General features: G+C 49.9%; 1 protein-coding gene and 1 long non-coding RNA gene across 5 annotated transcripts in view; one reads left to right on the top strand and one right to left on the bottom strand.

Moving 5' to 3' along the window:
* LOC128337645 (uncharacterized) overlaps positions 1 to 20,069 on the top strand; it is a 21,952-nt gene extending 1,883 nt beyond the window's left edge. The window contains exons 2-4 of one of the 2 annotated variants that reach the window (XR_008312365.1): positions 11,862 to 12,123; positions 16,914 to 17,063; positions 18,570 to 20,069. This is a non-coding gene — a long non-coding RNA (uncharacterized LOC128337645). Of the gene's footprint in view, positions 1 to 11,861; positions 12,124 to 16,913 lie in introns of both variants that reach the window. The other variant, XR_008312364.1, reaches the window with a different exon arrangement.
* ITLN1 (intelectin 1) lies at positions 11,781 to 26,895 on the bottom strand. 3 transcript variants are annotated; one of them, XM_053278775.1, is made up of 8 exons: positions 26,682 to 26,895; positions 18,604 to 18,678; positions 16,643 to 16,795; positions 15,733 to 15,980; positions 14,667 to 14,825; positions 13,869 to 13,989; positions 12,949 to 13,052; positions 11,781 to 12,067 (listed from the first exon to the last, which is right to left on the bottom strand). In XM_053278775.1, exons 2-8 carry the CDS (start codon positions 18,662 to 18,664, stop codon positions 11,915 to 11,917), a joined length of 999 nt encoding a protein of 332 aa, XP_053134750.1. In that variant the 5' UTR covers positions 18,665 to 18,678; positions 26,682 to 26,895; the 3' UTR covers positions 11,781 to 11,914. The 3 variants fall into 3 exon arrangements, with proteins under 3 accessions (XP_053134750.1, XP_053134751.1, XP_053134749.1); XM_053278776.1 differs by lacking the exon at positions 26,682 to 26,895 and adding an exon at positions 21,602 to 21,628; XM_053278774.1 differs by lacking the exons at positions 11,781 to 12,067; positions 12,949 to 13,052; positions 13,869 to 13,989; ... (2 more) ...; positions 16,643 to 16,795; positions 18,604 to 18,678 and adding an exon at positions 24,455 to 25,837.

Here is a 26,895-nt window from a genome sequence, read left to right as displayed (position 1 = left end):
CAGAATTGTACGCAGTACTCCAGGTGTGGTCGCACCATAGTTTTGTATAAGGGCATTATAATATTAGTCATTTTATTTTCAATCTCCTTCCTAATGATCCCTAGCATGGAATTGGCCTTTTTCACAGCTGCTGTACATTGAGTTGACACTTTCAACAAGCTGTCCACCACAACCCCAAGATCCCTCTCCTGGTCATTCACTGACATGACGGAAATGAAAGCATTTTTCCTCTTTTTCTTCTTCTCTTCCCCCCCACCCCACTTCCCCTCAGACTGGAAATGGGGCTTTCCTCCATTACAATTGCTTGGCTGAGTAGTATCTCTTGCATAGCATCTCCCACACTGGGACATCCTTTGCAAGAAACAAACTTCCACTCATAGCCCTGGATGTGGGGTTAATTGAGTCCTCTAAAAAAGTCCATCCTAGCTAGTCTCAGCTGGGTCAGTCTGCATCTCTATTGCTGCTGCTTCTCTCTTTCTGCCTCAGGCAATGAGTGCATTCTGCAAATATCAAAGATAACCCCGAGAAGGGCATATAGCCAGCAGTCCTTGCGATCCAAGGCACGTTCCAGAAATAGTATCCTTTCCAGCACCCTCCTTTCTGCCAGACTGCTTCTAACCTTTGGCTCGCTGACCTTGATTTGGCCACAGACACATCCATGTTTGTGGAGATATGATGCAAAAAGGGTGAGGGTGGGGAAAGGTGTTCATATATTAGTAAAATGAATACCATCTACACTTAAGATCACAATCTTAGGGACATAGGAATATTGGAATCTGCCATATACTGAGTCAGACCCTTGGTCCATCCAGCTCAGTATTGTCTACCCAGACTGGCAGCGGCTTCTTCAAGGTGGCAGGCAGGAGTCTCTCTCAGCCCTAGCTTGGCGATGCTGCCAGGGAACCTTCTGCATGCAAGCAGGCAGGTGCTCTACCGGGATCGGCCCCATCCCCTAAGGCAGGGCTGTTCAGCTTTGGCCCTCCTGCAGATGTTGGCCTATCCCTGGCTATTGGCCACTGTGTCTGGGGATTATGGGAGTTGTAGTTCAAAAACAGCTGTGGGGGAGGGGGGCTAAGCTGGGTAGGCCTGCAAGGGGTATATCTTATAGTGCTCATATGTAGTCTCCCATTCAAATGTAACCAGGGCAGACCCTGCTTAGCAAAGGGGACAATTCATCATGCTTGCTATCACAAGACCAGCTCTCCACCCAAGAGTCAAAGGCAGTCTCTCCCAGCCTTGCTGGAAACGCTAGGGAATAAATCTGTGATCTTTTGCTCTTCCACTGAACTATAGCCCCAGCACCCCCTCCATCCCATAAGGGGAATATTTTACATGCAGCCACTCATCCAAATGCAAACCGAGGCAGACCCTGTTTAGCAAAGGAGAGAACTCATGCTCTCTATCACAAGTATTAATAAATCTAAAGCATTGGTTTGGTTTTCAAACTGTGTTCTGGGAAAATCACATTCCTTGGGATTCCTGAGCACTACCGGTCTTTCGTTGCAATGCCATTGCCTCTCAGTTCGCATGAGAGGACTTTAAAATTCTGTGATGGGGACATAGAGACCTGGCCAGTGCCTCACACGGACTGATATACGTGCCACAGTCCTCTGCAATGCTTAGCAGTGCCAGAGCCATCTATCAGCAGCTCTTTGACATACAAGTCACCATGATCAGGCATTTAAAAAGCTGTTGATCTAGAAGAATGGCTACACCTTGGTTCTGTATGTACAATTGCTGGTGCACAGTAGAATCTCTGTTTCACATTTAGCTTGAGCTCAAAGGGTGGGAAATATTTCTCCTACCTACCAGTATTTAATGTCTGATTGTGAAGGTGGACAAGAAAGGGAGACCTACTCTAAATAAATTGATTTTGAAGAGGCAGCCTGAATGATTTTTCTGCCCCTGGCTATGACTCCTTGAACAAGTAATCGGGGCTTTCAAGAACCGTCACGGCTATGTTGCAAGAATGCTGTTGAGAAAACATATCATTTTCCCAGAAGGAGTTGTGATTATCTCTGCCACACACATGCTCTACACTTTAGATTATTTTTTCCCTCTGTTAGGTTCGTATAAACCTGAAAGAGGCACTTAGTTCCCATCCGAGTGCTGACTAGGCTTTGACGCTATTGGTCAACTTTACTTTCTTACAGTATTGTGTGCCCCTGGATTATTCTGTGGGTCCCCAGAAAACCTTGTTGGTTTTGAACTTATCGTATGTTTTGTCCGTAGCAATTCATGCTGATGTTCATGGCTTAGGCCCCTGAGAATCTCATAGAATTATTCCTGGTTTTACAACAATTTATCAGAGAGGAACCACTGATTTTCATAATATGAATGACTGAATGCAGTTATTCTAAATTTATTACACGTGGCTGTGGGAACATAGCTTTTATTTCTCAGCATATTGCAGACATGTAAAGTTGGGATGGCAAAAAGATATACTTGTTGTCAGAAGGCAGGAGGTCAATATTCTTTCTGAAACTTCTTAAGCCTCCTGTTCTTTTCCTCCCTTCCATTCTTGGATGCAGAACAGAGAGATTGCAGCAGAATTGCATTCTTGTTGCTGATGTTCCCCCCTGTGCTGACAAATACTCTTCTGGTCTGTTTACACAAGTCATATAAATATATTTAGCCATATAAGGCTGCTTTCTCCACACATGAAACCACTCCTACCGGGCCTGTCCAAGGAATCTGTGATGCTACACTGAAGTCAAATTCTTTCCCAAGCTTGTCCTATGGATTGGGGATAGCTTGTAGGGAATTAATGGGTCTGAGCAGGGGATCTTGTATTTAAAGCTTGGGTGCAAGGATGAAAAGTCATGAAATAATAGGGACTCTTATGGGACTGAGTCCTATGAAGTAATAAGCAAAGAATAGGTTTGGGCATGTTTCCAGTGCTTTTCCTCACACTCGGTCAACTAACTATAGCTTGTCCCCACAGATGTGGTATTAAGGACTAGACATCTAGGGCAGTTTGGCTTCCAGATAGTCTTGACTCCTGGCACCTTTCTTGTTAGATTTTAATCCTTGCTTCACTAATGTGTGGGTCAATACAAGAGAGCTATTTATCAGTTGGTCAGTAATTTTATTTGTTTGTTTGTTTGTTTGTTTGTTTAATAGAATTTTCTTATATACTGCCTCCTCCAAAGACTCTAGGTGGTGAACAACAACAATACCAATAACAATTAATTAAAATAATATTAATAAATAATTAAAGGGCAAACGCCTGGTGAAACAGGTGGGTCTTAAGAAGGGCCTTAAAAGCAGCCAGGAAGGGGGCTGAATGGGGGGGGGGAAGTGTTCCAAAGAAGAGGGGCAGCCACAGAGAAGGTCCTCCTACATCACACACTAAAGTGGGCCATCTGAGAAGACCTCACAGGCCGGGATACACCCGTCCACGAGAGGCGATCCCAGAGATATACAGGTGCTAAGCCCATAAGTGTTTTGCAGGTGAGAACCAGCACTTTGAATTGGGCCCGGAAGCAAACAGGCAACCAGCACAGCGACCGTAAAAGAGGTGTGACAGTATCAAATCTATGACCACCCATAAGGAGAGGGGCCACTGTATTCTGGAGTAGCTGAAGCTTCAGAATCTTTTCCAAAGGAAACCCTAGGCAGAGAGCGTTACAGTAATCCAAACGAGAGGTAACAAAGGCATGAGTGGAGTGACTGTTGCCAGGGCCTGCCGGTCGAGGAAAGGCCGTAACTGGCGAACCAGCCAAAGCTGGGCAAAGGCACCCCCGGCCACGGCCTCCACCTGCTGTTCAAGCAGGAGCCGCGAGTCCAGGAGAAACCCCAAATCATGAACCGTCTCTCTCAAGGGAAGCGCAACCCCGTCAAGAGATCAACTCACATGCGGCAATTGGCCAGATTGCAAACTCAACAAGAGCAACTCAGCCTTGGAGGGATTGAGTGAGCCTGAGCTTGTTTGGTCCTGACAGCCTCTAGGCACTGAGCCAGCACATGGACGGCATCCCCTGTTTGGCCAGGGGTAGAGAGAGAAGTGGTTAGCAATAAGTGGTAACTTATCCATCATTTGGTAACTTGGCTATCTGTCTGGTTCTGCCAAGTAGTGAGAAGAACATTCCCTCTTCCCTGCTGCCCTAGATTTCTCTGAGGAGGTACAAAGACATGATGACACTCAATTGGCTTATTAAGCCAAAACCGGGCTGGGCTCCCTTGGCCTGGTTTTGCACGCTCGTGTGACGAGCCTCCACGTATTTCTTTGTAATACATTTTGTTTGTGCAGCTAAAGATATTTCTTTAAGGTAGACCTCTGTAGCTAGGAGATGCTTAAATGAGTGTTGATGGCCTTTGATGACTGTGTCGTGAATCTGTTAGCTCGGCTAACCCAACAGGATTTTACAACCCCCTTCAGCACTCCCCCTGAGAGTAACCAGAAAGCAGCAGCGAAACCAAATGAAAGAAAATAAAAGGCTCACAAAGCAATTAGTCAATGGATTAAGTCCCCTGAACTGAAACTAGGTACCCCCCTCTAACACTAACTGAGTAATAAGTGGAAGGAAAAGACAAAACAAGGAATGAAACAAGCGAAGAACACAGAACAAGGAATTAAGGGAACAATGCAGGAAAGTACAGACAAGGCAAACTGGGACACAGAAATGGTTGAAATTCAAGAGCACACTATCTGCAGCCAACCAAGTTGCAAACAGCATCAGAGCAAAGAGAGACTGTTGAATATATATGGCTCAAGAGGACCAGCAGCCAATCAGGCTTCCCTGAGTCAGCACTTTGGCTTTCTTTCTTGGGATTTCCTACACCTGCGTGACTCCCACTGAGCCTGCCTCTTGAGACGTCGTCTCAAGACAGGCGAAATCCCAGGCTCTTCCCCATCATGTCTGGCAGCTGTTGTGAATCCTCAGCTCCAGAGTCTGGTTTCTCTGCCAAATCCTGTGGCTGTGCCTCTAAACCCTCACTAGCTGGTAAGTCCTCCTGCTCTGACTCTTCTGAGTCAGAAGTCTGAGCCATGACAGACTGGTAGCTTTTAGCGACTGAACAGCCATTTGCTCAAGGGAGTCTGGAAGGAAGTCGAGGAATGGTGATTAGGTTTGAATTTGGTCCACATTCGAACCGAACCACCAAAATCAGTCCGTGCACACCCCTACTCTCTTGTGCTGAGTTTGGATATTGATATGCTAAGTAACCAGACACTGAGGCTATTCGCCCGAGGGCAGCCTAGCCTGGGTAATTCACACAGTCGGGGTGAACTACCGGCAATAACCAGTAGAGGGCAGCCTAGCCTGGGTTGGGCTGCTTGTGTGCAGCGCCAGGATAGCTCTCTAATCCCAGCCCTTAACCAGGGTTAGAGGGCGTGAGCGTGTCCCCAACCCCAGCTCCAGGCTGCAGGCAGCCTGAGCATACACAGAGCGGGGTGCCTAGAGTGCCTGGCTAGAGAGCGGATCCTTCAGTGCGCTGTGCTGCTTGCATGTTGCATCTTGGGATTCCTGCCAGCCCGGACTCCTTTTCCTGGCCTCCAGAGATCCGTGCTGCTCAGAGCAGCGCAGACCGTGTAGGCACATGAGGCACGTGCCACACGGAAGAAGATCGATCATCTGGAGGGGCAGGTAAGCTCAGTCTTACCTCCCCCTCCCCGCGCCATTCCCGCCCACCGGAAATGGTCGTGAGCACAACCTCAGAGTATAAAATACCAGGTGTCCTTTTCCCCACATGGAAAACAGGCCTACCATTCCAGAAAGTGGGGAAATGCAGGGCATGAAGGTTCCCCTCCACAGTTAGCCCAAGGAATGCTCCTGTAGGTCTGAGTCACTGTTTTATCGATTTTATTTAGGAATGCACAACTTCTACTGGAGGCATGTGCCAGTTGCTGGCTGCTGGAGGAGCTGGCTACATTCCGTAGTAGAAGAAAACTACTAGTTTTGTTTTATTGGCCAAGCCTGCCCTCTACTGGTGATTGCCAGTGACTCACCCCAACTGGGTGATTTGAAGGAAGGGAAAAGCCACCTTTCTAGAAATGTGCAAATTTAAATTGTACATCAGCAAACCTCTATCAGCCCCAAGGGTGCAGTGAAGGCACGCCTTGCAATCACCAGTGTAATATTCTCAACATATTCCCCCCCCCCCCCAATCAGGTGGGCTACCCCAAAATTGTTGAGATAAAATATACAAAAATTGCGAGGCAGATGTTAACGATTGGAGCTGTCACCGTGTGCGGTGGGGAGGGAGAAAGCCATGTCCTACACGGAGAGGAGCCTTTCGGTGTTCAGAGCAACAGCCACACAACAAGGAGGGGGTTTTGGCTGCATTCCCTGATGCTCTTCCTTCGTGTAGGGGTGAGCTGTGTCCCTATCCCACTTTTCCTTCCACATGCTCGAGAAAACAGAACTGCCACTGCGGAATAAAACAATTGCAGTAGTTCTGTATAGGTTCGTAGCAGGCGTGAGAAACATCAGGGCCTCCCACAGGCATTGCTGCGACAGATATTTGCAAAGGAGGGGGGCAATTCCTGTCAGCCCCTTGCTGCATGCTCTCAAATCAGCTGTTGGAGGAACAGTCTAATGGAGGCACAGCTACTCCAACACATTCTCTCTGCTCTCCCGGGATGTTGCTAGATACTGAAAAGATCTGGGCCCCCTTTTGATAATTAAACTCAATCATAGCCAGTTCTTAACTAGTATAGAATCTGGAGGTGCAGAATTGCTATGCAATAAACATCTCAGGTTTGTTCACAAGTCAGAAATAATACATTTGTTGGTGGTGCCTGCCCTCTAGTGGCCATTGTCAGTAGTTCACCCTGACCATGCAGTTGAAAGATGGAAGATTATACTTTTGCCGATTGATTGATTGATTGATGAAGTACAGTCAAGTCAGTGTTGACTCTTAACGACCACATAGATAGATTCTCTCCAGGATGATCTGTCTTCCACTTGGCCTTTGAGGTCTCTCAGTGGTGCATTCATGGCTGTCATAACCAAGTCCATCCACAGTGCTGGGGGCGGTCCTCTTCTTTTCTTTCCTTCAACTTTCCCCAGCATTATGGACTTCTCAAGGGAGCTGGGTTCAAAGTATGATAGTTTGAGTCTGGTCACTTGTGCCTCGAGTGAAAATTCTACATTGATTTGGTCTGTGATCCCTGTGTTTGTTTTCCTGGCTGTCTATGGTTTCCTCAAAAGACTTCTCCAGCACCAAAGTTCAAAAGCGTCAATGCTTTTTCTATCTTGCTTCTTAAAGTTCAGCTTTCACATCCATAGAGTGTCACGGGGAAAACCGTTGTCTGAACGATTCTAATCTTGTGAGGTACGTCACGGCATCTAAATATCCTTTCCAAGGCCTTCATTGCAGCCCTACCAAGTGCTAGTCTGTGGTGTATTTCTTGACTGCTGGATCCTTGACTGTTGATGGTCGATCCTAAAAGGCAGAAGCCACCCGCCACTTCAGGGTCTTCATTGTCAATTCTGAGGCTGCTTGCTGTACCCGTTGTCATTAGTTTAGTCTTCTTTCCATTTAGTCGTAGTCCCATTTTTTCATTGTGCTCCTTGACTTTCATTACTAGAGTTTGCAGATCATCCTCATTCTCAGCTATCAGAGCGGTGTCAAAAGCATAGCACAGGTTATTGATGTTTCTTCCTCCAACATTAAAACCACACTCATCTTCTTCCAATCCAGCTTCTCTCAGTATATGTTCAGCATATAAATTGAATAAAGAGGGAGAAAGTATACAGCCTTGTCTTACTCCTTTGCTGATCTCGAACCAGTCAGTTTCACCATGTTCCATCTGGAACAAGTTTTCACCAAGTACCGTCTGTTTCACCATGTTCCTTTGCAGATATATACGCATATATACACATTTAAAGTGTGCATTGCCTCTCTGTTACCTTATTCAAGCCTACAGTATCATCAGCGTATATGTTTGAGTTTCACAGGCAAATATAGACAAATCTAATAGATCTGTCAGTTTCACTGACAAAAATAGAGCTGGTGCAGTATAGTGGTTAGAGTGTTGGACTAGGACCAGGGAGACCGGAATTCAAATCCTCATTCAGCTATGAAATTGACTGGGTGACTCTGGACCAGTCATTTCTCTCTCCGCCTAACCTACCTCACAGGGTTGTTGTGAGGATAAACATAAGCAAGTACACCACTTTGGGCTCCTCAGAGGAAGAGTGGGATATAAAATAAATAAATAAATAATAAATATCATGCCCCAAAAGCTTACAGTTGGAAACAGACAACGGGGAAGAAAACAGAGGGGGCAGGATTCTGTGCCTTTACAGAAGCTCGATGCATCTTATCTGTTGAAGGACTTAATATGAGCCCGGGCTCCTCAGAGTCTGAGTATCAGGGCATGTCATGTGATCACAAAGAGTGCTTCTGTTCTGAGCTTCTGAAGCAAAAGCCTAGCATGGCTTTGAGCATGTGCAGAGTGTATTTCCCTCATCTCTGAGTAATTGCAACCCCCCCCCCAAAAAAAAACAAGCGTGGAACTCCCTAAGGAAGCTCGAGATTCAGCACTCTTCCTTGAGGGATTAACCACCATGGATGGCACCCAAGCATAGCAAAAAAGCTACATATCTTTGCACATTCACAGGAGTCAGGTGCCAGTGTGTGGGAAGGAGGAGAACAGTAATCTCCACTTTCCTGTCACGTCTGCTGCGCCTCTCATTGTTTCCTTGTTTACCAGCAGCGCATTTTCCTCCTACTCAGAGTGGGAGAGGAGGTCTTATTTGTCTTTCAGGCACTTAGGCATATTTTGACACAATCTAAATGCTAATTCTCCCATTTGATGCTTCATGTAAGAGGTGACATTTGCCACAGAGCCTGTGAGCAGATGCTTGAGTTTCTCGGAGGGAATATGGTTGGGGACAAAGGGATGGAGTTCAGAACAGGCTGCTGGGAGTTTGCTTGGGGGAGGGCAAACTGGCCGTGGGGAAAGGGGGTCAAGAAATCGAGGCAGTTTGGAGGGAAGGGGGTGGGAGCTGCTCACCCTCCAATCTCCATATCTGCCAACGTCTGACTGTTGCAGAATGGAAAAGAAAGCGCGCCCCCTCTCCCCCGCACTCCTAAAAGTTTATGGTCATAAGAACAGCCCTGCTGTATCCGGCCCATCTAGTCCAGCATCCTGTTTCGCACAGTGGCCCACCAGATGCCGCTGGAAGCCACAGACAGGAGTTGAGGGCATGCCCTCTCTCCTGCCGTTACTCCCCTGCAACTGGGATTCAGAGGCACCCTGCCCTTGAGGCTGGAGGTGGCCTCTAGCCCTCCGACTAGTTAGACCTCTCCTCCGTGAAGTCATCCAAACGCCTCTTATCCAAAGGTCCTTGGTCTTTGATTAAAATGGAGCAGGTGAAATGAGAAAAATTAGGTATTCGAATTCGTAGATTTGGTCCTGTCAGATGTCTGTCAAAAAACATTAAGAAAAGTCCTGCTAAGAGAATTATGCAAAGTCTGTTTTTAGAGCTATTTAAAATAACAGCAGATTGATGATTAGCACCTTTTGAGTATAGATTTCCAGCTGGCTCCGAATCTGTCCGGCAGTATTATGATCCATCTAGCCCATATTTTTCAGTTTGCTGACCAAAATATCATGGGGACATTTCCCCCTAAGCTCTGCTGAAATCACGACTAAGTGCACCCACAGCATCCCCACATTCTACTCAGCTAGTAGCCCACGCCCAAAGAGAGAAGATCTGCCTGACAATGTGTGACTTGATCTGACCTCTGGCTCACTCCCTTGATCGGTCCGTTTGGCCAGCACTTCCCAATTGTAATTGTGGGACCCTAACTGAGATCACGTGCCCTTTAGGTGAACAGAGTTTTTCTCTGACCAACGCCCCGGGTCCCAAAAACCAATATGTTTTTATTTCAAGAACCAGCCACCCAACAGGAAAGTCGTGGTCCCCCCCCCACCCCGTTTGTCCCAAGTCAATGGCCTAAATCTATACAATGCAACAACCTTCCTGAAGCTAAGCCGCTCCATGTCTGGTCAGTGCCTGCATGGAAGACCTTCTGGGAATCCATTCCCTCTGGGTGCCCCCTTGAGTTCCAAGATAAAGAAGATGAGCTACATATCCAATTAACCTCCAACAGTCTCCAGTAGCAAGCGCTCTGTCTGGCACCTAATTGAGACAGTGAGACAGGTCACATTAGCCTGTCTGGGAGCAACAGAAAATTCATAGAATTAAAGAATTTCTGAGCAGGAGGGGACCTCTAAAGTCTGGGTCTTCCTCTCCCAGGAACTGCCTCTTGCACAACACCCATTCTGCCCGTTATGTGTAACTCCCTTTCGTAACTCGATTACAGCATCGGTACCTGAATAATTGGCTTCTTTTTCTTTCCCCTGCCCATTCCCTTTCCCCTTTCTTCTTGTGGTGTCGTGGACCAAATGACAAGACAACCACAAGACCAGGAGAGCTGGTCTTGTGGCCGCAAGCATGAATGGTCCGAGGGCCGCTCTGGGGAAAACACCTGCCTGCTTGCATGCAGAATGTTCCCAGTTCCCTCCCTGGCAGCATCTCTGGAACAGGGCTGGGAGAGACTCCTGCCTGCCACCTTGGAGAAGCCGCGGCCAGTCTGGGTAGACAATCCTGAACTGGATAGACCAAGGGACTGACTCAGTAGAAGGCCGCTTCCCCTGTTCCCATGTCTACTAAACTGCCGCACATTATTTTGAACTGTGAATCACCTAGAGTGCCTAGGCAGAAAGGCAGTTTATAAACATAGCCAACTGACATGAATGCGTGAATGGTCATCGATAGAAGTCTCTTCCATGTGTACCAGATGCACAGCTTTGATGGACTGCTGATGGTTGCACTGAAATTACTAAAGCTCTACGATATCCAGTATTTAATAGGTAGAGCTAGAGATGATAGGGCTGAAGTCCAGGGCCTCCACACCCCCTGGGGGTCCCCAAATCTGTCCTGAGTGGTGTGGTCACTGCTGGCCCGCACTGTGCCGAGCAGCCAGGTGTGGTTATGCCCTATGCCAGGTGCTTTAGAGACAGAGTGGAGAGTGGGGGGAAGAAATGTGTGGAATGGGAATATAAGTGGCATGTTGAAATGTGTTTGCTCATGCAGATTTGCATAAATAGACCTGTTTTGTAGTCTTACGTTCTTGTGAGTCCAGTTGCTGCTTGGGCCCTCAAGAACCCATGTGTTAAAAATACCTCTGGAGCCACCTCGGGAGTGTCTCACCACTCAGGGAAGGGGGGCAGCCAGGTACATCGAGATGCCTGTGCGTTGATGCAACTTTGGGCCACCCCCAATGATACACCGCGGGAAGATGGCGACTTGTGCAATACCCCTGGACCCCAAGCCGTGTCGCCTTGTAATTTGCCGGATTACGTGAAGGAGTCCTTCCACTGGGGGTTTGCCCAGTGAGTGTCCCTGAGGAGAGTTGGGGTTGTACTCCAGTCTCCAACTGCGAACTGCCACCCTATCCTGCTCCTGCAGCCGGAAGGGCTCCAGTCCAGCAAGCAATGCATGGCTGGAGGAGGAAGCGCCAACTGGGCCTCTCCGCCCTTCCTTTTCCATAACCAAAGAGGAGAAGAATAGGCCAGTCAATGGAGGGTCAACCCACAGGCATGCTTCATCCGCCATTTTGGATGGTGGAGCAAGTCGGGCTGCTCAACCTTGGCCTCCCAGCTGTTTTTGGACTTCAGCTCCCAGCATCCCCAGCCACAGTGGCCAGTAGTCAAGGATTATGGGAGTTGTAGGCCAACATCTGCAGGAGGACTGAAGTTGAGTGGAGCAGCCAAGCAAGCAAGCAAACAAACAAACCAGAGAGGCGGCATTGTTGTTCTTTCTTTCTCTCTTTTTAATTTTTTCATTGCTATTAAAGGTATCTGCACTCAAAAGGCCACGTTCTTTCTTCTTTGTCCCCAGCTCCGTGGCTCCTCTGTGATCTCCTTAACAACACCAGCCGTGCTTTGAGTCAATCAACGGTAATAGAGCAGCACAGTAGACTCGGTCAATTCCTTGGACACGCTCCAGCCTTGGTGACTCCCGTAGCCGTCCCAGTCGAAGCCAGTGAAGTCGCCACACTGCCGAGGGCTGGCTTCTGCAAAGTAGCCGCCTCCGCCAATGCAGTGCTAGGCAAAGGAAGCAAGAAGGGGGAGAAGACGATGAGCACGCCATCCAACCAAGAGTACGTATCCTAAATACGATACGATGTTTTAGTTTATCGTTTTAAAGCTTCGGGTTTCAGAGTGTCTGTTTGTATTTTACATTGTTTTAGTCGTATTAATGTTTTAATGGTTGTTTTTAGATTGTGAACTGCCCAGGGACTTGTTTATATGGGGCAGTTTAGAAATGTTTTAAAACAAATAAATATGGCAGGGGCAGCTATGAGTTGGTTACTTCAGGGGTGGGTTCTGAAGCCTCAGATGCTGTTGGACTACAGGTCTCAGTATCTCCAGCCACAATGGCCAAAGGCAGCCATTTGGGTTGAGGATGGTGGGAGTTGTAGTCCAGCCACGTTGGGACCCAAGTTTCAGGATCCCTGGGTAACATTCGCCCGATTCAGACATTGTGTTGTACAAGTGACTGTAAATGACTGTACCTGGGTTCATTTTAAAAGTCAACCTGGATATCGGACCTTCCAATGAATGGTGCAGATCGGAAGTGTACTTCTGTACCTGTGTTCAGCATCAGCCATGTAGCTGCCCATGCAGAAGGTGCTCTCCATGACAGCCCCATGGCCATGCAGCCAGAGAAACTGAGAAGTGCCAGCACTCCATGCCCGAGCATCTCCCCTCCACTACCCCCCTGTTCAGCATGACACGTCAGTGACTATACCTGTGTACAGATCCGTTCCTGTGAACACTGTACATTCGTCCTATGAGTGTTGAACACAACGTGTGAATGAGCCTTTAGTTTAGTCCTTTTCCTTTTCCTGAGGGAAAGGCTTCCGGCAGTGGGTTAAGCTGCTGCAGGGCCGTTAATCTGATAGCCTGTTGCACCAGATACTCACGTGTTCAGTGTTGCAGCCCTTGACTTTCACCCCAGGACACAGAGCCATGGCAGCTTTCTCGTGATTAAAGACTCGGAACTGAACATAGCCAGGGTCAAATTCACCTGAGAAGGGAAATGAGGAAGAAAAAGTTGGGAGGACAGATTCAGACTCAGTTTGTTATCCCTCATCCAGCCCATTACTGCCTCCAGGCAGGCAGGCAGAGAGGTTCTGCTTTCTCCCGATGAAGTTGACATGGGTGTCATCAGCATTGTGGTAGCAGATTTGGATGGGGGCACTCTGCGAAGAGCACCTGCCTGCTTGCATGCAGAAGGTTCCAAGTTCCCTCCCTGGCAGCATCTCCAAGATAGGGCTGAGGGAGACTCCTGCCTGCCGCCTTGGAGAAGCTACTGCCAGTCTGGGTAGACAATCCTGAGCTAGATGGACCAAGGGTCTGACTCAGTATAAGGCAGCTTCCTATGTTCCTGTCACACAAACCTAATGCTACCACGTCTGGTTTGAGCCCCAGTTGCCCCACTGCAACCTAAACTCACTGGAAATTTAGTTCTTTCTTGTTACTAATTAACAAATCACTCGGTAGAATGGTGATCACATCATCCATCTAACCCACGACTTATAAGGTGTCAGGCAGGATGCGCAGGCCAGGGAGTTTGAGGTGCCATGCCACTGAGGGAGCTAATGGGTGTAGTCAATTTCTGGCCAGATTCATGCAGCTCTACAGCACCACCCAGATAATGGCTGGAAGGTGAATTGCAGCTTAGATCCTTTGGACTCACAGTTACTGCCTTTTGGGACTTGACCTCTTCTCTGGTCTTGTGCTGGTCAGTCCTCACTGGGAATACTATGTCTAGTTCTGGGCATCACAGTTCAAGAAGGATGTTGACAAATTGCTAGATCTAGATAGAGGAAGCAGGCCATACCCCGCCCATTTGGAGAGTAATAGTCTGACGTCTTCTGGGCATTACCAGCATCGTAAACGACAGGTATGGAGGGTCCATTGTTCGTTAGGCAGCTACCAATGCTATATTTCACAGGATATTTCTGAAAGAACCAAGGTCTGATCGTTACTTTGGGGCTTCTTAAGTAAATAATAATAATACAAATATGGAAAGTTCTAATTATTTTGAATGTATTCTTGATCCCAAGCAATGGGCAGCAATTACAAGATCAATTTCCTTTGAAGCACAAACGTCTTATGATGTCTTTGTGACGATCCATTTACAGGAGAGCTGTCACAAGCATGAATAGTCTCCTTTGCTAAGCAGGGTCTGCCCTGGTTTGCCTTTGAATGGGAGACAACACGTCTGTGAGCACTGTAAGGTATTCCCAAGAGGGGATGGGGCCGCAGCTCAGTGGAAGAGCAGCTGCCTACTTGCATGCAGAAGGGGATATCTCAGATAATGGGAATATCTCACACATGCCGTCTCCCATTCTAACACAAACCAGGGTGGACCCTGCTCAGCAAAGGGGACAATCCCTGCGTGCGACCACAAGGCCAGCTCTCCGGCCATAGACCCACATCTAAGTAGGATGCTGCAGAACAGGCTTTCCTTCCATCCTCGATAAAAGGCTGGGTAAACAAGGTCAGCTGGCAATGTCACTCAGATTACGGCTAGCCTCCAATCATTTTCCTGTCCGATTTGAGCCAACGCAGGAGCTGGGACCCTGGCTGGATGCTCCACCTAGCCAGCTTTTGGTCACCAGGCAAATTTCCTTACCTCATAGAGTCGGAGGAGGTTGCCTCCTTCAGCAGCCAAGAAGCCCGTTTCGGTGTGGTATCTCAAGAGCGCAGTGCCCCGCCATTCCTTCACAGGGGTCTTGTTGGGGACATGCCAGATGGACAGATCTTGGGCTTTAAGATCATAATAGCCAGGATTCTGGAAAGGAAAGCCCCCACAAGTGGCAGAAGAAAACAAAGTGGTTTGTCAGCCTACTTTTTTCTGAACAGAAGAAGGCTCATGAGATCCCTCTGGGTGGGGATCTATGGCAAGGTGCCAGCTGATACAATCCACATTCACAGCAGGATTGGAATAGGAGAGAGTCCTAGGGGGTCCTGACAGGGGTGGGGGTATTCTTTGTAAAGCCACCTTCTTAAGTGGCAACCACTCAAATACAGGCAACATCTCTTTCTAACCTTGTTGGGTAGAAATCAAATTCACAGCACTTGGGGAGAGACCCTGGGGAAAAGTCACTATGGGAGCATTCACATGGATCCCTGTGTCCCTTGCCCAGAAGATCAGTATCCAAACAAGGACTATATTGAATGCAATCCCAAGAGGCGGGCCTTCATAGGAACCTAGGAAGCTGCCATATACCGAGTCAGACCATAGCTCCATCTTGCTCAGTATTGTCTACACAGACTGGCAGCAGCTACTCCAAGGTTGCAGGCGGGAATCTCTCTCAGCCCTCTCTTGGAGATGCTGCCAGGGAGGGAACTTGGAACCTTCTGCTCTTCCCAGAGCGGCTCCATCCCATGAGGGGAAGATCTTGCAGCACTCACACATGTAGTCTCCCATTCATATGCAACCAGGGTGGACCCTGCTTAGCTAAGGGGACAAGATATGCTTGCTACCACAAGACCAGCTCTCCTCTCACACATGCTTACACACACACACACACACACACACACACACACACAATCTCCATGGGGTACCTGAGCTGAAGGTTTGCCACAGAAGGGGAGCACTTATTTTAAAAGGGATTGGGGACCCCTGATGGTAAACAGTTGTTTGCATCTGTTGCCATCCAGCCCTGCCATTCCTGTCTCTCAGAAGCGGCCCTCACCTTGAAGTCGTCGCTAGTTGCAGCCACGACCAAGCCAAAGGTGGAGTTGTTGGACCAGTTTCCATCTCCTTCGGGGTAATTGGGGCTGTTCCCTTGTTGGCTGGACCAACGATCGCCCAGTGTGCATTTCCCATACATGTTGTTCTCATGGACGCTGGCCACCAGAGTCCAGCCTCCCCCGTCGGTGGTCATGTCGCAGAAAGTTAGGTAGACCTCTCCGTCTTCTGTGCCCAGGTAGTACAACCCGTCTGCAGAAACACAGAGGATTTGGGGTCAAAAAGGAGGGTCAAGGCAACAAGACACATCGCATAGGGACATAGGAAGCTGCCTTATACCGAGTCAGACCTTTGGTCCATCTAGCTCAGGATTGTCTACCCAGACTGGCAGCGGCTTCTCCAAGGTTTCAGGCAGGGGTCTCTCTCAGCCCTATTTGGAGATGCTGCCAGGGAGGGAACTTGGGACCTTCTGCATGCAAGCTGGAAGATGCTCTTCCCAGAGCAGCCCCATCCCCTAAGGAGAATATCTTACAGCACTATGTAGTTTCCCATTTGGGTGCAAACCAGGGTGGACCCTGCTTAGCAAATTCATGCTTGCTACCCCAAGACCAGCTCTCCTCCCTTGGGACCAGCTCCCTTCTAGCTATGGAATCCTGCCTAGAGTCCCTTGGCCTGGAGATGCCAGGGGAGGGAACTTGGAACCTAGATGCTCTTCCCCGAACGGCCCCCTCCCCTAAGGGGAATATCTCACAGGAGTCATATGTAGTCTCCCATCCAAATGCAAACCAGGGTGGACCCTGCTTAGCCAAGGGGACAACTCATGCTTGCTACCCCAAGAGTCCAAAATTCTTTTCTGGTATCGGCTGCACTGGGGGTTTCATTGGCCCCTGTGAGGCAGCGATCCTGTTCCTCACCTGCGGCCCCTTCTTGGGCGTTCTTGATCTCCTGGCAGCTCCGGGGAAGCTTGCTGGGCAGGCCCGGCTGGCTGGGCAGGCAGGACGTCTCTTCCCACTTCAGCATCATGTTGAGGATGTCTCGCTTCATGGAGCTGCTGCAGCCATCGCTGTCTGTACACAGTAGAGGGGGTTAGATTAGGGGGGAGGTGGGGACGGGCAACAGTGACCAGCCTGCTCAGGCCCCAACCCTATTACCCCAACTCAGGCCCTCTGTTTTCTCCTGCTCCAGTCAGGCCGTTGAAGCAGTAGAGCAATCAGCAAGGGCTTGAGAAAGCTGCTTCTGCAAAGGGAACCATCTGGGGGAGTGCCAGGCCCGGTCCAGAGGATGAGCCACGCTGCCACTGCTGCTGCCACCGCTGCCACCCTCCTCAGATTACAGGTGCCCTCTCGCCCACGGCTATTAGGATTTTTATTTTGGTAGGCACGGTCCCCTCCTTGCTTGTAAAGGGGAATCCTCACTGGATTCTCCTTTACAAACATACCCCTGAACTGCCGAATCGATTCTGAACCGGTTTGTTAGAAATGGGGCCGGTTCGGCTCGAATCTGGACTGGCACCAAAACCGAACCAGCCGAGCCGGGACGGTTCTGTTCAAACAAAGTTTGTTCTGTTTTGTTCTGCTTTTTGTTCTACTAGGGTTTTGCACACCCCTAGTACTGGTGTGGTGGGGAGGAGTCCAGGGGTCTTGAACGGAGGCTCCCAGCAGTTAACCTCTGGCCCCAGTGCTCTGGGTTCTCTGGCAAGCCTGCAGACCAAGCTGAGTGGCGCCATCTAGGCTGCAGTACCAGCATGGTCAGCTGACCCCCATGAGCCAATCCCTGCTCATCCAACCCTATAAAGGAACCTTGGAACTCGCTCCTCGGTCTCTTGGTAACTCATCTCTTGTATGCAGAGGTTACTGCCTGTGCTGTTGCTCTTATTTTATTTTATTTTGCCAATTGCTGCCTTGGATCTGGACTTCTGTCTAGCTTGGGTGGTGCACCTGCCTCTGGTGCTTATTTCCAGTTCTGGAACCCAACTCCTGCCTGTTCTGGACCACATGATCTCATCTATGGGCCAGGCTCACATATTCTGGCCATAGGTACCATCTCCGGGGATGAATGCTCATTGTGATTTTGGGCAGCATGTACCCCAGAGATAGAAAATAGGTGACTGTGTTTGTTGTACTTAAAGCTTTCTGTGGGTTCTCACCCCTTCTTCAACCCTGCCCCCAAACAAATAGGGTAAAATGGCAGTCACTTTTGCACAGAGAAAAGGGTTGAGGTCAGGGTTAGGGGAACAAGGAACAAATCGTTGCATACTCTCTGCATGGAGTAATCCTTGGAGGACATTCCTGCCAATATTCATCTCCATTCTGCTGACAAAATCGCTAAAATGTTATAGTTGTGTTTGTATTTTGAAAACTTCTAAACGCTTTGAAAAGAAAGACCTTTGCAAATGTGGCTGCTTGAGGTCCAACGCTCAGGACCATGAAAGCCTGAGAACACCCTGAAAGCTGGAATTCTTGCTATGCTCTCACCTCTTTCCCATCTCTCAGGGTACAGACCTTGTCAAAAATCACCTTGAGCATTCATCTCCCCAGCTGGACCACTCTGTCTGGCTCATGCATTTATCCTGTTTCTGGTCCACTTGGGGAGACACACACACAGAGCCGGTTTATTCTGGGTCCTGCCTGGAACCTGCAGCCTGTAGTTCTGACATCCTTGCTGAGTTCTGACATCCACCACTTGATGGGTGTGGTGGCAACCTGTGTGTTTGAAGGTAATTTGAATAGGTAGTCCTGCCCTGAGAATCCAGGGGGTTTCCTCCAAGTTTCAAACACTGTGTGGTGGTGTTTAACAAAAGAATTTTTTAAAAGACCAATCTACTCTCCCACCCCAAACCAGATGACATCACCCGCACATCCGCGCACAAACTTACTACACGTTTCCCCAGCTGCGAGAAGAGCCAAGAATAGAAGCAGAAGGTAAAGTTGCTTCATTGTTGTTGTTTTTCCTGTGGGGTGGAGGGGTGGGGGAAGAATATCAGAGTTTCAGCTTCTTGTAAGTGGGGTGATGGAGGACCCTTAAGAGCATTGGGCACCATAAATAAGCTTTCATTAAACTGACCAGGAATGTAGCAACTGAATTTATTCTTTTAAATCAGTCAACATCATCCTTTCCATAGGACATAGGAAGAAACATAGGAAGCTGTCATATACTGAGTCAGATAATTGATCCATCTAGCTCAGTATTGTCTACACAGACTGGCAGCGGCTTCTCCAAGGTTGCAGGCAGGAATCTCTCTCCGCCCTCTCTTGGAGATGCTGCCAGGGAGGGAACTTGGAACCTTCTGCTCTTCCCAGAGTGGCTCCATCCCCTGAGGGGAAGATCTTACAGTGCTTATACTTCTAGTCTCCCATCCAAATGCAAACCAGGGTGGATCCTGCTTAGCAAAGGAGACAATTCATGCTTGTTTACAATTAGGATGGAACAACTTCTTTAGCAACTGGTACTCAGAGGATCTCACGGCTAGTAGCTTGCAACAGACTTCTACCTTTATTTGAGCTATTGTACTAGTTGATGGCGCAGCGGGAAATGACTTGACTAGCAAGCCAGAGGTTGCTGGTTTGAACCCCCGTTGCTGTATATTGCTGCTGCCTGATATAGGTGCTTATCTGGCAGCAGCGATCTAGGAAGGTACTGAAAGGCATCATCTCATACTGCGCGGGAGGAGGCAATGGTCAACCCCTCCTGTATTCTACCAAACCACACCACAGGGCTCTGTGGTCGCCAGGAGTCAACCACTGACTCGACGGCACACTTTACCTTTACTAGTTGAACTAGGAAGTATAGACTGAGGAGGTCTCTGAATGTGGCGTTCTGGTAATGCCTGGATAGCAATAGTGCCACTTTTACTTTGGTTAAACATACAGCTGAATTCTAAGCCTAGTTGTAAAACTGTCTCCTTCAGTTCTATGCATAGTGACTGGAGAGAGAGTCAGCCCCAATGGATTTGGGCATCATCCAAAGAGTGTTAGGCCAGGAAGACCTGGGTTCAAATTCTGCACTCAGCCATGACACTGCTGCCTGGGGGACTTTGGTCCAGAGTCACCAACGCTCAACACCCCCTATCTCAGATGACTGCTCTGAGGGTAAGAAGAGCTTTGCTGGATCAGGCCCAAGGAGGCCTATCTAGACCAGCCTCCTGTTTCCCACAGTGGCCCACCAGATGCCCTTGGGAAGACCCACAGGTAAGAGGTGAGGGCATGCCTTCTCTCCTGCTGTTGCTCCCCTGCAACTGGCATTTAGAGGCATCGTGCCTCTGAGGCTGGAGGTGGCCTATAGCTAAGCTACTGCACTAGTAGCCATGGATAGACCTGTCCTCCATGAATTTGTCCAAACCTCTTTTAAAGCCATTCATGCTGGTGGCCATCACCACATTCTGTGGCAGAGAATTCCACAGATTAATTATGCGTTGTGTGAAAAAGTACTTCCTTTTGTCGGTTGGTCCTAAATTTCCTCCTGGCCCACCATTTAATTATCAGAGATAATTTACCTTGGAGAGATAAAAATGAGATTGGGTGAAGCTGCAATTCCAGCATTACGGAATACGTGGACAGAAGCAGCAGCTCTTTCTACATCAGAGAATGCCACAGATAAATTGTTCTACGGCTCTTTTAGAAGAGCTCATTCATTCCCGTTGTGGACCCGGATCTAACAACACCCCTTTCCTGGCCGTGGGAGATCAACAGGGCCACGGCCGGCATGCCGGCCCCAGGGCCACCCTCAGAGCTAACACCTTTGTTTGCAATGCAGCTTGAAATTTCCTCCTTCCTTCTCGGCCAGTTCTACTGTCAACAAAAGTTGGGAGCTGGTCTCTTCCCCTTCACCCTGCTAACCTTTCTTTGCTGGGTTTTTGATGCCTAGGAGAAGTATGACTCTGGCACACACACCCAATTCTCTCAAAATTACATTCTGTACTGTACAGACTGTAATTTTGAGTGAATGTGGGGGCGGAGTGTGTGTGTGTGTGTGTGTGTGTGTGTGTGTGTGTGTGTGTGTGTGTGTGTGTTGAGTATGGCAGCCTCCCCCCCCACCCGGTGTGCTGTCCTAAACGACCACCTTGGTCCGCCTAGTACACAGGCTGGCCCTATTTCTTGAGCATCTTTGGGCCAAGTTAGATCAGATGATGGAGGAGATGCATGGATAAAGAGATCTTTTGTTGCTCCACAGTTTTGCAAAAATCAGGTGTGCCCACGCCCCAACTCAGAGTGGAAACAGCAGCTCAGAAAGAAAGTTAAGTTGTACCCTTTCCCTCTTTGCATGCAGAAGATCCCTAGTTCAACACCTGACAGCATCTCCTGGTAGGGCTGGGAAAGACTCCTGCCTGAAACCTGGGAGAACCACTGCCAGTCAGAGCACACAATCCTAAGCTAGTTGGACCAAGGGTCTGACTCAGTATAGGACAGCTTCCTAGGATCCTAAAGTGACTCCTACATTTTGAAAAACAAACACATAAATTTGCAATTCTACCATTTCCAATAGTCCCTCTCATAGGAACATCGGAAACTGCCTTACACTGAGTCAGTCAGACCCTTGGTCCATCTAGCTCAGGACAGTCTGCCCAGACTGGCAGCGGCTTCTCCAAGCTTGCAGGCAGGAGTTTCTCTTGGCCCTGTCTTGGAGATGCCAGGAGGGAACCTGGAACCTTCTGCCTGCAAGCAGGCAGGTGCTCTTCCCAGAATGGCCCCAAATAGCTCAGAGTGCTCACATGTGGTCTCCCATCCAAATGCAAAGCAGGGCAGACCCTGCTTAGCTAAGGGGACAATTCATGCTGGCTACCACAAGGCCAGCTCTCCTTGACCTGCACATGTGACTGACCCCAAATGACACAAAGCCCGCAGCACCATACTTCAGAGAAAAACCCGCCAGCTCACCTGATCAGGAGCTTCCTAGGGTGTGAATGCACTCGCCTTCTCAAGGGTCCGGCTCCTTTGCTCTGCTTTTATGCACACTGGTGATGAAACCCCCAATTTCCGGGTAGCACATGGCCAGCGAAGGAATCTGGCATCAGGAATGTTTGCACACTCAAAGCAGCCAGTGATGTGCCGGAGGAGGCAAGAACTCCGTGGCTCAATATTTATTCAGTAATTCTTCCCAGGACATACATTCATCATCTGGCCAGGGGTTTCCCCCGAACCTGGGTTTCCTGCCTGTGTGGAAAAGCAAGATGATAGCAACAGGCGACTGCAAGCATCTTACTTTTCCATTACTGCTTTCTGTGTCTTCCCTTCTCGAAAACCAAAGAGAAGCAAAACAGATCCAAATGCGGTTCACCGGGGCAGGCAACACTATGGATGTCATCCCACGGTGACTAGCTGGGATCAGCACAAATGGATATAAATTGGGAAGAACTGCAAACAAGGGTGTCTCCAGGGAGGGGATTGGCAAACATGCCTCCCCCACCAGCCAAGTGGCTTGCCCATCACTGCCCCTCTGTTTCCATTTCAGAAATCTAATATGTGGGACACAGTTCACCCACCCCCTTTGCCCCTCCAGGTAGGGTTCCCATATTCTGGCAACCTATTTTCATATTATGTAAATTGGCTTGAAATTTTGCATATTAAATCAACATTTCCAGTTGATTTGTGTTTGCTCTGGATATCTACCAGCAATAGTTGGGGAAGATATCTTTGCCTGACCGTTTTCCTTGTCATATTAACAGCCGCAATTGAACAAACAAACAAAACCCAAAAAAAGCACAGCTTTTCAGTTACGGCTGCAATTCTGTACATACTTACTTGAGAGAAGATCTGATTGAAAGCAAGGGTGCTTACTTCTAAGTAGGCATGCACAGAATGTAAAGCCAAAGTCCTTAAACATTACAATACGCAGTCTGGTAGGCAGGCAGTGATTTACATTAAAAGCAAGCGATCCTTCCAGCTGCCCTATAGAGAGTCCTTGCTGATAAAAAAACAAAGGCAACATTCCTTAGGGGATTACTGTACTTGTAAAACTGTACTGACCTATACTGTACTTACTGTAAAACAGGGGATTGATGTACTTGTAAAACAGGAAGCTGGCTTCCTGTTAATGACCACACATTTTGCTCCATAACTCCACTTCTATAAGGGCTAGTGCTTAGCTTCTTTAAAAATATGAAAGCTGAAATCCAGGGAAATCCCGGAATCTGGGTGGGCTAAGCAGTCCAGGTGACATGCTTAATATCTGAGTACTACCCATAAAATCTGGGGAGATGGCAACGTGACTTCCAGGGCTGTCCTTAGGACAGGGCAAACAGGGCGACCGCCCCTGGCCCCACTCTTTGAACTTCATTAAAATTAAATGGAAGCGGGGCTGCACTAGCTGATTTGCCCAGGCCCTGCACTCTGCCAGGACAACCCAGGTATCCTTTGCCCATTTTTTGCTGACGTTCCTTAAGGAAAGTAAACTTATGAGATCACCCAGCTTTCATTCTGTGTGTGTGTGTGTCTGTGTGTCTGTGCGTGACCCCCACCCCCCACCCCTGCATCAACTTTACAGCACCTGGACCGATTTGGACCAAATTTGGTTCAGCTGTAGGGACACCTCAATGGGATAGTTTGTGATTAAGTCATCCATCCCCATTCAAGATGGACTTTTAATGCAGAACTTTGAGCTGAATTGCGAAGATGGCAATTCTCAATTAAGACTAGAGTGAAAGGAAAGTGGGCAGATGAGTTATTGCCAGAACGTCTTGTTTTTCGCGGTGTCGCTAATGACTGCCAACCATACAGAGGATGAGGTTAGGGTTAAACCGAGAGGTGATGTCCTATGCTTCATTTCTTTTGCGTCTTTTTAAAAAATGCCATTGTGAGGGTGCAGATCCAGATTGTAATTATGATGCTAGGCTTCAACCCTGTCTTCCCCACCTCGTTTTCCTGAGAAAAATCCCCCTCAAGCTGGGAACTTTCTCGCAACCCGCCCCCCCCTCCGGAGCGACTGCCACTGCCACTCCTCAGATTTTGGCGCCGTAGGCAGATGCCTTCTCTGCCTCTGCATTAACCCACACCTGGCTGTAGGTCAGTGTTAAGAGCCCCAGTTTTGCCTGCAGAAGGTCCAAGGGACACTCCCTGGCAGCATCTCCAGGTAGGGCTGCGAGAGACATAGGAACCGAGGAAGCTGCCTTCTACCGAGTCAGACCATTGGTCCATCTAGCTCAGGATTGTCTACACAGACTGGCAGTGGCTTCTCCGAGGTTGCAGGCAGGAGTCTCTCTCAGTCCTGTCTTGGAGATGCTGCCAGGGAGGGAACTTGGAACCTAGATGCTCTTCCCAGAGCAGCTGCATCCCTTCAGGGGAATATCTTGCAGCGCTCACACTTCTGGTCTCCCATTCATATGCAACCAGGGCAGACCCTGCTTAGCTAAGGAGACAAGTCCTGCTTGCGACCACCAGACCAGCCGTCCTCTTGTAACCTGCTTGTAACCTTGGAGAGCTGCTGCCAGTCAGTGCTGACAGCCCTGAGCTAGATGGACCAAGGGCCATACTCGGTAGAAGGCAGCTTCCTATGGTCCTCCCACGTTTATCTTTCCTTTTGTGAAATGGGGCTATAGTTCAGAGGCAGGACACCTGAAGGTCCCCAGTTCTGTCCCTGGCAGCATCTCCAGGTAGGGCAGGGAAAGGGCCCCTTCCTGGAACGTTGGAGAGCTGCTGCCAGTCAGTGTAGACAGAACACAGCTGAATGTCTCAAGGGTCTCTGACTTAGTAGAAGGCAACTCCCGACGTTTCTAAGGGAGAACAACCTTTTAGATCAGAATGCGGGGGAAACCTGATCAGTTTTGCTCTGGCCTTTATCTCCGCTTCAGAAACCCCCAACCATGCTGGGCCCCAGGAGGACTTATTCCGTCCTAGGAGTGGGTCGATCTTGCCGCCTGTAGATCGGCGGCACTGCCAGGCCTCTGGCTCATGAACCCTTTGACCAGTATCCTGTGGGCGTCCGCAGCAGCGTCATCCACGAAATCCTTCAGCATATGGTAGACAATGGCGAAGGACATCCCCACAGCGTCCACAGACTCCAAGATGGGGGCGCAGCTCAGCAGCTCTTTGGGGAGGTTCGGAGCCTTGATGGCGGCCTCCATCAGCCGCTGCCCCACCACCGCCGGGGTGACCTGGCTGGCCAGCGGCGACTTGACCAGAGCCGTCAGCATCTCCAAGGGCTGCTCCATATGCTCCGCCACCTTCCTCAAGGAGGCGTCCTCCAGGCCGAAATCGACACAGTAGCCTCGTAGGGTCTTCGCCAAGAGGTCCACGTCACACACGATCGAGAGCCGTGGGATGGGGGCGGCGTTGACCCCGCAGGCCACCACGGCCACCAGCCACATGTGCTCAACCATGGACTCCTTCTTCTTCTCCACGATGCGGTGGGAGATGTTGGGCGTGGCCAGGAGGAAGGCGTAGCTCTTGCCGGGATCCAGGTCCTGCCCGAGGGCCTGGGCGAGCAAGGGGAAGTCGTACTTGCCGAACAGGAAGCTGGAAATGAGGAAGACCCTCGGGGTCTTGGCCCCCGCGGCCTGGAGGTCTTGCACGCAGCCGTCCCGGATGTTCTGCAGGGTGGCGGCCTCGGCGAAGCCAGACGGCTGGCTCTGGAGAGCAGCCTCCATGTCCACGTCCACCTTGGAGCGGACAAAGTAGAAGTCCTTGCCGGCCTGCTTGATGTACCGGGCCAGCTTGGCGTGGAAGGGGGCGAAGCGCTGAGCGGCAAGGATGACAAAGAAGTCGTAGCGCGAGACCGTGATCTCCTCTAGGTACACTTTGGGCTTGAAGCCCGGAGCCCCGATGCTGGGCAGGTCCCACAGCACCACGTTGGCGTACTTGGGGTGAGAGTAGGCTCGGGGGTCCTTACTGGGGCCCACCCCTCCCACGGGAGCCGCACCGGCCTCTTCCTGCCGCAGGTCCCGGATGGAGTTGATGAGGGTCGATTTCCCAGCCCCCTGCTCCCCGGTGACCCCCACGTTCAGGCAGACGCTCTCCTGGGAGTGGAGCGTCTCTTGCAACTCGCCGGCCAGCTCGGAGAAGCTCCCCTTCGCAAAGGCGGCTTGGAGGCTCTGGACCTGCTTCTCGGGCAGCTGGAGGCTCTTCTTCTCTGCCTTCCCGGCCATCGAGGGGCAGCAGCCGGCCAAAAGGGCAACCAGCCTGCAAGAAAAGGGCACAGCCAGGCAAGCGGCCGTGAGCTCCCCGAAGCCTTGCGATGAAAGACTGGGGAGAGGAACAGAGGAAGCTGCCTTCTACCGAGTCAGACCCTTGGTCCGCCTAGCTCAGGATTGTCGACCCGGACTGGCAGCGGCTGCTCCAGAGATGCAGGCAGGAGCAGGGGTGGAGCCATAATTGAGCGGCTGGGTTCAAACAACCCAGGGGGCCCAGCTCCTGAGGACCCCCAGCCCCACCCCTCCCTATTCTCTTCATTATCTCCCTCACTCCAAGGGCCGCCAGAGAGAGGGGCGAACATGGGCCCCCCCTCTCCCCTAGCTACACCCCTGGGCCAGAGAGGGAATGTGGACCTTCAGCTGCTCTTCCACTGAGCCGCAGCCCCATCCCCCGAGGGGAATAGCTCATCGGGCTCACGCATGGGGTCACCCCTTCAAATGCAAACCAGGGCAGACCCTGCTTAGCAAAGGGGATCATCCATGTAAATTCTCCATCTGGCAGCATGGATTCTCAAGTGGGAAATCAAGAAGGGCCCGAACCTTCTTATAGATAAGTCCATGGAGGAGAGGTCTATCCATGGCTCCTAGGCTGGTCGCTAGAGGCCACCTCCAGCCTCAGAGGCAGGAAGATGCCTCTCAATACCAGTTGCAGGGGAGCAACAGCAGGAGAAAACGACATGCCCTCCGCTCCTGCCTGTGGGGCTTCCCAGAGGCAGCTGATGGGCCAGTGTGGGGAAACAGGATGCTGGACTAGATGGGCCTGCTTGGGCCTGATCCAGCAGGGCTCGACATGTGCTGATGTTCCCCCCACTTGGGTCCTACTCCTCACCCACCGTCAAAAACATAACTCCAGGAGTCCTGGCCCGCCTTCTCCCTGTTTTTGTATCGCTTCACCCTTCAAGCTCTCTAAGGCCAAACTCTGCGGAAGCAGCACCCCCGATGGGGGCAACCATGATCCAGATGTTCCAGGGAGATCCCAGTGGTGAAGAAGACGAGCTGGGCTTGGTCCAGACTGTGCCTTCGCAGATGGTGGAGGAGTCAGGGGCT

Source organism: Hemicordylus capensis, chromosome 14 (genome assembly GCF_027244095.1).
Source record: "Hemicordylus capensis ecotype Gifberg chromosome 14, rHemCap1.1.pri, whole genome shotgun sequence".
Taxonomy (NCBI): Eukaryota; Metazoa; Chordata; class Lepidosauria; order Squamata; family Cordylidae; genus Hemicordylus; species Hemicordylus capensis.
Note: the sequence above shows the minus strand (reverse complement) of the source record. Positions and strands in the feature narration are given on the sequence as shown.